Source organism: Pleurodeles waltl, chromosome 4_1 (assembly GCF_031143425.1).
Source record: "Pleurodeles waltl isolate 20211129_DDA chromosome 4_1, aPleWal1.hap1.20221129, whole genome shotgun sequence".
Lineage (NCBI taxonomy): Eukaryota > Metazoa > Chordata > Amphibia > Caudata > Salamandridae > Pleurodeles > Pleurodeles waltl.
Window position 1 is genome coordinate 191,400,974 of NC_090442.1, and position 12,272 is coordinate 191,413,245.

Consider the following 12,272-nt stretch of genomic DNA (forward strand, 5'->3'; position numbering starts at 1 on the left):
TGTAAGCATACTTCTGCCTTCTACATAAGATACAGTATTTCAGAAGGAAGGTTTTAGACAGTCAACGGAGATAGATGACTGTTGCCCAGGACTTAACTCAAATAATGAGGGACAGCTGTCAGGCAGAAACTGATGCTAAAACTGCATCAGAGGGAAAGGATAACGGAGCAGAAACTGGAAGCGATTTTCGGTAGAGTTTCATCTGATGATGACTTGTCTTCCAGTGATTCTGAGGTACATGGTCATTGCAGTCCTACTGTCCCTTCACAAGCACAGTCTGTGCAGCGAGAGAAGTAGCAGGGTAGCCCAATCCAAATAGCAGGCAGGTACAGGACCAAGCATAGAGTGCTCGCTTAGAAGCCTCTAATTTCATTTCCACACTCTGGATGCAAAGCCAATACTGTTATTTTTTTTGCCTATTGACTAAATCAATCTCCTTTTGTATGTTGGCCTCCTTGAATAAACTGAGAACCAAATTTACATGTCGAACAGCTTCTGAGGGAGCATGGAGGGACCATCTTGGGCCTCATTCTAGGGCACACAGGTGGACTTCCACTTTCTTTGGGGAACTGAAAAAAAAATCAGGGCCTTATGCTCAACATAAGAATAGTGAACAAACAAGCATTCAGGGCTACTGATCTACTAGCATGGTTAGCACAGGTTATGGGCAGAGATAGGTTTTTGATTTTGCAGCGTATTTTGCCTTTCGATGATAATTCTGCAGCAGTGCCCCAGGACCATCCAAGACCATGACAGGTTGTTTAAAATTCAGTTTGTCGTAGAACATCTGTCTGTCAGGTTTCCAGAGATGTATACTCCTGAAAAGAATGTAGTGGCTGATAAGTCCTTGACCCTGTATAATGGACAACTGCTGTTCAGGCACTACATAGCAAACTTAAGAACTTGTTATGGCATCAAACTGTACATGCGGTGTGAGTGATGTACTGGTTATGTATACAGCCTGAGAGTATATACAGGGAATGACTTCTATAAATCCTGCAGGCTGCCCTTCCACAATAGGAATTACTGCAAAGTTTGTATTGGAGCTTGTCCAACCACTCCTTCATAAAGTTTATAACCTTTATGTGGACAACTTCTAAACAGGAGTAGAGCTATTCAGTGAGTCCTATAAAGCTAGCACTGTGGCATGTGGTACAGCTCAATGTCAACATTAAGGTTTCCCGCAGGGGCTTGTTTGTTAGAAGCTCCTATGAGCCCAAAGCACTGCACTGCCTTCCACCGAACTGCTCACGGTCAAATATTCAGAAAGACAGGATGTGTACGTGCTCACTAAAATCCATGATGAGAGCACTTCCCTGTCACGGTTTGGGGTCAGTTGACAGCAGTTCATAAGCCCAATTGATACTTGATTACAAAAGGTACGTGGCGGAGTGGATAAGTATGACCGGGCACTTCAGCCATATAATGTCAGTCGTAAAACTTGTACATGGTATAAGAAGTAGTTTACCCACCTGATCTAGTGCATATGTTTTATCGCAGACCACCACATGAAGACCAATGTTTTTCCTTGACCTTCAGTGGGCCACAACTGAAAGTATACTGCTGCAGAAGCAGACGTCAATACTCTTCTGCTGTGGGGGACAGTGCAAGTGTACAGGATAAGCACTTCGCAACCCATGTTCCTGACAGACAGAAAGAGTCAACCATGTCACTTAATGCAGAGTTTGCTCTACGGAAGGAAAGAGGCAGGAGAGGCAGTATTACTGTGCCCATCTCAGCGTGGCCTACGTTTTTCTTGCTTCAATTTGTATCATACACAAGTGAAGTTTTGGGAAACTGACTGAAGTGGAACTGTCATATTGACATGGCTGCGTACATACCTTCCATGGGCCACTCCTTTACAAGGCAAGCAATCTTTTAAATTGTCCCCTCTTGATGGGAAAATCTTTACAATGTGGTCCTGAGTATTGCACTGCTTGCCACCTTCATCCACGTCAGAACGTGGCGGAGGTCCTGTCTGCCGTATGACAAGCGCATTACTGTCACTGCACATAAAGGTGGACAGAACTACACTAGGTTGTCAAAGAATACCCTGTGCTCCAAAACTTAAAGTCCTTAGTAGCTTTGGAAGTGCTGTTTAGGTAAATTAGGGTGGTCTTCCACAGCATGTTTACCTTAGTTTCAAAGGTAGATATGCTCACACAGTCCAAGCAATGTAGGCCAAGTCCCAAAGGCATCGATGGACCCCGCACTAAAATCCCCAAACTGGAAAGAGTTGGATTTAGCACAGTCAGTGTGTTTAAAGAGTACAAAAGACATCTTCCTGATAGTATGTGTTCACTTGGCACATGTACGGTATTTGTCAGGACTTCGAAGGAGGCACAGACATGAACATGTACGGAAAGCTAAGTCTAGGTTTCTTTTCATTTGGGATGTCATATAGGTAGAACATAGCTTTTCAAGGTATTAGAGACACACTGAACACTGCACCTAGCACTACACACATTGGTCATATTTGTGGTGTTCTTGCCATCTTGATCCTCCATCAGAACATGGCAGGTGTTCTGCTTATCATCGCTAGAGCATTCTAACAGCAAGATGTTCTCCACCTAAAGAAAGCTCCATCTTTTACAATGATGGACACCACAAGCAGCTATTGCATCTGGCAAGCTAAATTGTCCTGTCTTGGTTACAGATGTTTCCCAGTCAAAGTGGCCCAAATCAGAGCCCGTTTTCTAAACTAATCAGTGGCAGGACCCAAATGTCCTTCTCCGCTAATGGCATCATGCTTATTAGCTTTATGACTAACATTATTATTTCATAGTTTTTTCATAGCTGGCACACACCTAACTAATTTAACCATCAGAACAAAAATAATTCTTAACAGACAAACAAAAAAACGGAGAAGTTACCAGAGACATACCCTTTCATAGCATGTACCTTTATACTGGTGTGGTTCACTTTAATAGGAAGAACGCATGTCCTACTCTCTGCCTTTATTGGGGTGGCTGGCTCTATACAGTCTTGCATCTTTAAGATGCTCCAATTTGGGGGTGAAACGTACAGTAAAATCTCCTAATGCTTAAACTAGATGCAACTGACATCATGAATGGAATGATCATCAAAGGAAGATGCCTTGGATATACATAGGAACTGTTTAAGGGTTGCAGAACTGGCTTTGCCATAGGGATATAATGCAAGCCTCTCCAACTGTGGCTTCATCCAGGGGCCCCAGCTAACTATGACCCCTCCTACTGACAAATGCTCAGCATTGAGATCCCTGAGTGGGTGTTGGTTTGGGTACACTTTTCCCAGTATACAAACTTCCATGTAGGAGTAAACAGAAACATTTACATTTTTCCAAATCTGAATCTTAATGACCTGTTCAGAAAAGCTATGGTGCTCTGGGTAGGATATCTTACCTAGCACAATCAACAATTCCATTGTAAGTATCTTCTCCAGTGCCTTTCTTCAGAGTCTGAATGCGGGTTTTCAAAACTAAAATATGTAAAAGACATAAGTCACGTCAGAGATTTACAGTCAACTTCACATGAAATTTAGGCGTGTTTAATTGGGACCATTTTGACCGATTTTTACTGTGATAAACCAGAATCGAAAACAGAAAATACACATGATTTGTTTACAAACCTCAAAACTAACTCAAAAGTGATCTGTTGCCCTACAAATATGCCTAGCATTTTTTCTCACTTGCATTATCCTGTCTTCCTTATGTTGCTGTAAGCACCAGAGTGCCCAAGCCGCCCCAAAACGATGTACTTCGTCCTTTCACACACCGGAGCTTTATATGGCGTAAACACAAAACCTTGCAATAGTCTTAGAGCGTCACAGTCCTTCGACATGCTCGTATCATATCCAGCCACACACAATCCTGAAGAACAGCTCAACATCCCCTTCTGTAGCGTTCTGATTTGCTTCCTTTAGGTTAAAGTGCTTTAAATTTACATTTTCAGAACACCACAACTTCTGCCCTCTAATTAGGAATCCAATTTCACCTTGTACTTTTTATTTGCTAGGCTCTTTAGTTTATAGAAACACTATCCTCCATCAAAACACCTTATCGTATGCAACATGTTTCCATTTCTTCTTGAGGTCTCTTCCTGGGTACGTTGAGCTCTCCAGCGGGAATATCAGACGTTGCAACACTGGTCTTCACTCCACGTGCCTTTACTTCGGGGCATTACGGCACATCGACCCTTACTACATGTTACCATGAAGGGCTTTACAACACGTGCCTATACACACACACATATTTCATTCAACTGCACTCTGGGAGTAGCAAACAAATTCCCTTAATTATCCAAACGTTGGGAGCACAAAAGAATGCCAATGTGTTTCAACCTTCTGGTCTTGGTCACAGCAAATACTTTTTTTTCTTCAATATCGCTTTATATACTTTCCCCACTGATGCCTGTTATTGTGCATTGTGGGATTTGCAGTTAACATTAAAAATAGTAAATGTGCATGTTAAAAAGAAAAAAAGAAAACAATGAACAGTGTATCAAACCAATTATTATCATTTACAACAACTGATCCTCATTGTAGAGCAAGTCTCTAATTAATCACGTGAGGCATGTGGGTATGCGTCCCTATGTGCAATGGCGGTGATCTATTTGTGTATCAGAATGGGACCTTAGTAGTCACCCCAATAATATTTTCTTATTGCGGCAGTCATGAGAAAGTATTCTAAATTTTATAGCCTGAGTGGATTGTCGCCGGTATGAACAATCCAATCATTATCGGCCATATTCCCATATCATTGTGTCTCTTCTGTAGATTACTTTAATCCATATTGCTGCCAAGTTAACACTGTGGCCCAAGAAGATCATTATTGGAGTTTCAACCCAAGTTATATTTTGCTCATTTAATTATGATGACAATTTCATATCGATCATTTATTGTATGTTAGATTTAGTAACGTTCACATAATATGATATCTTCCTCAAACTGTGATCATATCTATTCCTCATTTCTTGATCACAATGGAGAGATTACATCTCTGTTCTGTGTCACAAATTATTATCTTATTAACTTAGCATTCGTTACTCAGATAGAACTGTACTTTCCTTAAGGGGATGTAACCATCGTTTCATATGTGGACATAGATTCCTCATCACTGTCCAGGCCATAAGGCTTTCTACTTTTTAACTGTATAATGTATCTGGATTCCAGTTATCAAAGAAGGAGCGTACAATTTACCCTTCTCTCATTTTTCACGACCAAGTCAATTGCATAATGACTCATTCTTTCGTTATGGTTGCTTTTATAATGTTTTGCAATTGCATAAGTTAAATTCCCCTGTTGGACATCCCTTATGTGCTTGAAGCACAAGTTACTTACCCTCGGTAACGCCTTAACCAACTACCCACAGATTTGTTCCCTTAGAATTTCCCCAGGCATCAGAATGGATCCGGATGGTTTTTCAGGAGCCATACCCCTGTGCGTTGGTAGGTGGCGCCGTTCAGCTCTGTATGCGTCATCGGCGTCATCCATGCCGAAAGTAATGTACGCCGCACCTATATAGGCACCTATATAGGCACCACCTAGACACGCTGACGTCAGTTTCTTTTCATGACTTTCCATGCCAACGGTGCTGAGCCATGAAGAACACTCAACACTGGTGTGGAAAATTAGGGGCCTGAAAGAAAGCAGCCCCGTTTCTAGAAATCCATTCGCAGAGCGCAGAATGTAGAAGGTTGGCTCTGTATATACTATCTCAAAGTGAGAGATAGTGTGCACAGAGTCCAAGGGTTCCCCCTAGAGGTTGATAGTGGCAACATCAGATAATACTAATGCTCTATTTTGTGGTAGTGTGGTCGAGCAGTAGGCTTATCAGAGGGTAGTGTTAAGCATTTGTTGTACACACACAGGCAATAAATGAGAACACTCAAAGACTTAACTCCAGGCCAATAGGTTTTTATATAGAAAAATATTATTTTCTTAATTTATTTTAGAACCACAAGATTCAGAATTCAAGTAAATACATACGTTGTGAGGTACTTGGCATAGGTAAGTATGGAACTTTAAAGTAAAGCAGTAAGGTACACAGTTTTGGCAAAAATGGCAATAAGCTATTTTAAAAGTGGACACTGCAAAAATCAACAGTTCCTGGGGGAGGTAAGTATAGGTTAGTTTATCAGGTAAGTAAAGCACTTACAAGTTCAGTCTCCGGGGCATAGGCAGCCCACCATTGGGGGTTCAAGTCAACCCTAAACACCCAGCACCAGCAACACAGGGCAGGTCAGGTGCAGAGGTCAAAGTAGGGCCCAAATAACAGTCGCCTATGGAGACCAGGGGTGCTCTGGTTCCAGTCTGCTAGCAGGTAAGTACCTGCGTCCTCGGGGAGCATACCAGAGGGGTTTTGTAGAGTACTGGGGGGGTTGCAAACAGGCACACAAAATACACCCTCGGCAGCATAGGGGAGGCCGCGTGCACTGTGCAAAGTAGGTGTCGGGTTTTAGGTTGAAATCAGTGGAGAGGCCCGAGGGTCACTCTGGCGATGCAGGGGGGCTTCTCGGGCCAGCCACCAACTGGACAACTATGAGGGCCTCATGCTGGTCACTCCTGCACCGGTAGTTGGTTTCTCTCGGCCTGGGGGCTGCAGGTGCAGTGCTTCTTCCAGGTGTCGGGTTCTTTGTTACCGGGCAGTCGTAGTCAGGGGGAGCCTCTGGATTCTCTCTGCAGGAATCGCTGTGGGGGTGCAGGGAGGTCGTTTCAGGGTGTCCACGTCGTTGGAGTCGCCTGGGGGTCCTCTCTGCAGTGTTGGTTTCTCTGGACATGAGCCCGGGGCGTCTGGTTGCTTCTTTGTAGATTAGACAGAGCCGCTGTCCACAGGAGTTTCTTGGTCCTTTGAATTGCAGGGCAGTCCTCTGAGTCGGCAGAGGTCGCTGGTCCCGCTGGATGCGTCGCGTCGCTGTTGCAGGTTCTTTGAGTCTGGAGACAGGCCGGTGGGGCAGGGGCCAAGTCAGTTGTCGTCTCTGTGGGGCTTTCAGGTCAGCAGTCCTCCTTGTTTCAGGTCGTCAGGAATCAAATTCTCTGGGTTCTGGGTCACCCCTAAATATTGAATTTAGGGGTGTGTTAGGGTCACAGGGCAGTAGCCAATGGCTACTGTCCTTGAGGGTGGCTACACCCTCCTTGTGCCTCCTCTCTTTGGGGAGGGTGCACATCCCTATTTCTATTGGGTAAATCCTCCAAAACAAGATGTAGAATTTTCCAAGGAGGGGATCACTTCAGCTCTGGTCTCTTTAGGGGTGGACCTGGCTCAGGGGGTGGTGACTCCTTGTTTTCCTCATTATCTTCCCAGACTTGCTGCCAAAAGTGGGGGCTGTGTCCGGGGGGACATCTCCACTAGCTGGAGTGCCCTGGGGCATTGTAACACGAAGCCTGAGCCTTTGAAGCTCACTGCTAGGTGTTACAGTTCCTGCAGGGGGGAGGTGTGAAGCACCTCGACCCAGAGCAGGCTTTTGTTTCTGTCCTCAGAGAGCACAAAGGCTCTCACCGCATGGGGTCAGAAACTTGTCTCTCAGCAGCAGGCTGGCACAGACCAGTCAGTCCTGCACTGAACAATTGGGTAAAATACAGGGAGCATCTCTAAGATGCCCCATGTGTGCATTTTTAAATAAATCCAACACTGGCATCAGTGTGGGTTTATTATTCTGAGAAGTTTGATACCAAACTTCCCAGTGTTCAGTGTAGCCATTATGGAGCTGTGGAGTTAGTTTTTGACAAACTCCCAGACCATATACTTAATATGGCCACACTGTACTTACAATGTCTAAGAATAGACTTAGACACTGTAGGGGCATATTGCTCATTCAGCTATGCCCTCACCTGTGGTATAGTGCACCCTGCCTTAGGGCTGTAAGGCCTGCTAGAGGGGTGACTTACCTATGCCACAGGCAGTATTTTGTGTGCATGGCATCCTGAGGGGGCTGCCATGTCGACTTTGCCTTTTTCTCCCCACCAACACACACAATCTGCAATGGCAGTGGGCATGTGTTAGGTAAGGAGTCCCTTAGGGTGGCACAACACATGCTGCAGCCCTTAGGGACCTTCCCTGGTCACAGGGCCCTTGGTACCACTGGTACCTTTTACAAGGGACTTATCTGTGTGCCAGGGGTGTGCCAATTGTGGAAACAATGGTACATTTTTAATGAAAGAACACTAGTGCTGGGGCCTGGTTAGCAGGATCCCAGCACACTCTCAAGTCAAGTTAGCATCAATATCAGGCAAAAAGTGTGGGGGGGGGTAACTGCATCAAGGAGACATTTTCCTACAGGGAAGATATGTGGGTCAGTAAGGAATCTGCAGCTAGATATAATTTATACCAGATGAGACATTACAGAAGGTAAGTAACGTGTTCATCTGATAGAAACCTCTAGCCCCAGATTCCTTACCCTAGAATAGATACCTAGGCAATACCATCCCCGGAGGTGGTTAAGCAGACCAATTTCAAACGAGGAAGTCCTGCAAGACCAAATGGGCAAAGTGCCCATCCCTACAGTCCTGACTGTCCAGGAAGTAGTGCTTTGTGAAAGTGGGCAAGGAGGCCCACATTGCTGCCTGGCAGATATTTAGGACCAGAACTCCACCTGATAATGTAGTAGTTCCAGCTTATGCTCTGTTAGAATGAGCTTGCAAGCCCCCAGGAGGTTGCTTTTTGGCCAGTGCATTACAGATTTTAATGCACAGTAGACCCATCTGGTGGTCCTCTTTTGCACAGCCCATTCTTTCTTTGCTCCAACATACCCCATGAAGAGTTGGTCGTTCACCTGGAACTCTTATGTTCTATCAAGGCAGAACGCCAATGCTCTTTTTGGATCCAGACAGTGGAGTTGCTCCCCTTCTTTGGGGGATGTGGAGGAGCATAAAAACTAGACAGTGTGATGGATTGACCTACGTGAAATGGAGTGACCACTTTCAGAAGAAAGGGGGCTCTTGTACAAACACCAGTTTGTCAGGATAGACAGTGAGGTAAGGAGGCTTGGATGACAAAGCCTGAAGCTCACTCGCTCTTTGGGCAGACGTGACCAGCATGAGGAAGATGGTTTTAATCGTAATAAGCCTGAGGGGACAATTATAGAGAAGCTCGAAGCGAGTACACATCAAAACCGTCAGAACAAGATTAAGGTCCCACTGAGGCATGATAAATGGTGAAGGAGGGAAAAGGAAAAACAAGACCTTTTAGAAACCTATGTACAATTGGGGACATGAAGAGGGATAGCTGTTGAGGTAACCGCAATAAAACAGTGATAGCAAAGTGATAACCTTCAAGAGTGCCCAGAGCAGAGCCCTGCTGGGCAAAAGACAGAATGAAAAGTAGAACTTAAGAGGAGCAGGAAGGGGATCCATGTGTTTTTCTGCACACCAGGCCACAAACGGCAGGCTGTACCGTCTTAGTGGGAGGATGCCTGGCTGCCAGGATGACATCACAGGCTTCGGGAGGAAAGTCAAAAGCTGTCAAGTGCTGCTGTTCAATCTCCATGCAAGAAGGCGGAGACTGGACAGTTTCGGATGGAGGACACTACTCTGCTGCCGCAGCAGAAGATCCTCCCAAATGGGCAACCTGATCGAAGGATTGATGGCCATGCTCAGTAGCTCAGGATGCCAGACCCTCCATGCCCAGTCCCAAGCCACAAGGGTGACTTGGGCCTGGTCATACTTGAGAACTCTGGGCAGTAGTAGTATGAGCGGAAAGTTGCACTGGAGGCCTGCGCTTCTATGAAAAGTGACTCTGAGCGAGAACCACCTTGGAAACTCCAGCACGCAAAACTGCGGACATTGTGTGTTCTCTGCGGAGGCGAACAGATCAAACCAAGGCGAACAGATCAAACCAAGCTTCGCCCCACTGCTGTAAGAGACCATGCACCAGTTGGAGACATAATTTGTGTTCTGCTAGGCATCTTCAATTTAGTTTGTCCGCCCTCGCATTCAGAGAACCCACAAGGTGCTGAACCTCCAGGGATATGCACCAATGTTCTAGCCATGTCCAGAGACGTAGGGCCTCTTGACAAAAGGTCCACGACCCCACTCCGCTCTGTTTGTTGTAGTACCACATGGTGGTGGTCTTGTCTATGAATACCTGCAATAGCCTTCCCTTGGGGAAGGGTAGAAAGGCTTTCAATGCAAAAACGGATCACACAGAGCTCCAAGAGGTTGATGCGGCGTAGGAAAGTACTCTCTTTCTTGGCATGGTTACCCCCATTTTCTTCCTGTAGTCAGTGTGTTTGACTGTGTTCACTGGGGTCCTACTAACCAGAACCCCAGTGATTATAATCTCTCTCCCTTCAAACTTGGTTGCTTGAACCATTTTCTCCCCACACTTGGCATACTGGTGCCCCACGTAAGTCCCTAGTATATGGTACCCAGGCCATTGGGGTACCAGGGGATCCCCATGGGCTGCAGCATGTATTATGCCACTCATGGGGAACCCATGCAAAGTGTATCTGCAGGCCTGCCATTGGTGCCCGTGTGAAAGGGTGCATTCACCCTTTTCACTACAGGTCACTGCACCAGGTCACTGTAAGTCACCCCTATGGTATATCCTTCTAGCCCAGAGGGCAGGGTGCAAGTACCTGAATGTGAGGGAACCCATGCACTATCAGAGGTGCCCCCATTAACTACAGTTTCATTTTCCTGGACTTTGGGAGTGCAGGGACGTCTTTTTATGCGTGTAATGGACATAGGTCACTACCTATATCCAGCTACATAATGGTAACTCCGAACGTAGGCATGTTTGGTATCAAACATGTCAGAACCATACCCCAATACTGTTGCCAGTATTGGAAGTGTGATTCTATGCACTCTGGGGGCTTCTTAGAGGACCCCAGCATTGCTCCTACCAGCCTTCTCGGTTTTTCCGGGCAGCACAAGCTGCTGCCACCCCTCAGACAGGTTTCTGCCCTCCTGCTGCTTGAACAACTCAAGCACAGGAAGGCAGAACAAAGGATTTCCTTGGGGGGGGGGGAGACCCTTTACCTTTGGAAATAGGTGTTACATGGCTTGGGAGGGGTAGCCTCCCCAAGCCACTGGTATGCTTTGAAGGGCACAATTGGTGCTCTCCGTGCATAAACCTGTCTACACCGGTTCAGGGACCTCCAGTCCCTGCTCTGGCACGAAACTGGCCAAAGGAAAGGGGAGCGACCACTCCCCTGTCCATCACCACCCCAGGGGTGGTGCCCAGAGCTCCTCCAGAGGGTCCCTGGGTTCTGCCATCTTGAATCCAAGGTTGGTAGGGACCTCTGTGAGCATCTGAGTGGCCAGGTCAGGCAGGTGAAGTCAGAGGCCCCACCTGATAGGTGACCAATCCCCCTTTCAGGGCTATTTGGGGTCTCTCTCTTGGGCGGCTCCTCAGCTTCCAAGATTCCAGTAGGACTCCTCTACAACCTCCACTTATAATTCTTGCCACTGGAACCATGACTGGACCCTCCAGGAACCGACAATCTGCATCCACGACAAAGACTGTGTTTGCAACATTGTTTCCACGGCTCCTTCCAGCTTCTGCAACATTTCACCGGCTGTGCATCCTCTGAGGACAGCCAGTATTCAGCCTGCACGGGAAGGAAGAAGGAATCTCCCTTGGAGGGAAGGAGTCACTCCCCTGCATCCGCAGGCACCAACTGCAACGACGACCGGCTGCATGGATCTCCTCTCATTCTGAGATGCATGGAAGCTGTCTCACAGTGGTGGTCTGGAGTGGTCCTCTTGGTCCCCTCTGCCAGCTGTCCAACTTTGGTGAAAGTAAGCCCTTGCCTTCCCACGCAGAACAGTACTCCAGTGAACTTGAACTGCGTCTCTTGCAGCTACCAAAGCTTTTTGGCATTTCCTCTAAGGGATCTTCAGGCTCCCTGTAGCCCCAGCCTCCAGCACTCCTTCATGCGTCGCAGAGCCCTCTGTGTGCTTTTCCTGTGGCGTGGGACCCTTCTACAGTTGTGCTGCGTGGGCCCCTCTGTGACTCCTGGTTCCTCGTCCAGTGGGTCTCCTGTGGGGGCTGCCGTTTCTTCTATGGACTCACCGCCTTGCTGAGGGTCCCCTCAGGACTCCACCGTGGGTTGAGTCCTCCTGGACCTTGCTGGTCCCCGGCAGCTCCACTTTTACTTCATTACGACTTCTGCCTTTGCCAAGGCTTGTTGGTGACTTTTCCACACCACTGGCCGACTGCAATCATCCATCTGGTGTGGGATATCGACTGCATCCTCCAGGAACTCTTCACCTGCTCCAGGGCTCCATTCCTGACTGCCTTCGCCCTACCGTCAACCAACTCCTGCAACCGCAGCTGAGTGGGTAGTGGCTCC

The 12,272-nt window shown here is 46.8% G+C and overlaps 1 protein-coding gene across 2 annotated transcripts in view; it reads right to left on the reverse strand.

The window, feature by feature from the left end:
- Positions 1–12,272, reverse strand: part of SLC25A18 (solute carrier family 25 member 18) — a 187,666-nt gene that overhangs the window by 8,184 nt on the left and 167,210 nt on the right. For both annotated transcript variants that reach the window (XM_069228060.1, XM_069228059.1), the window contains exon 9: positions 3,384–3,459. In XM_069228060.1, the coding sequence (XP_069084161.1) occupies positions 3,384–3,459 (76 nt within the window). The remainder of the gene's footprint in view (positions 1–3,383; positions 3,460–12,272) is intronic.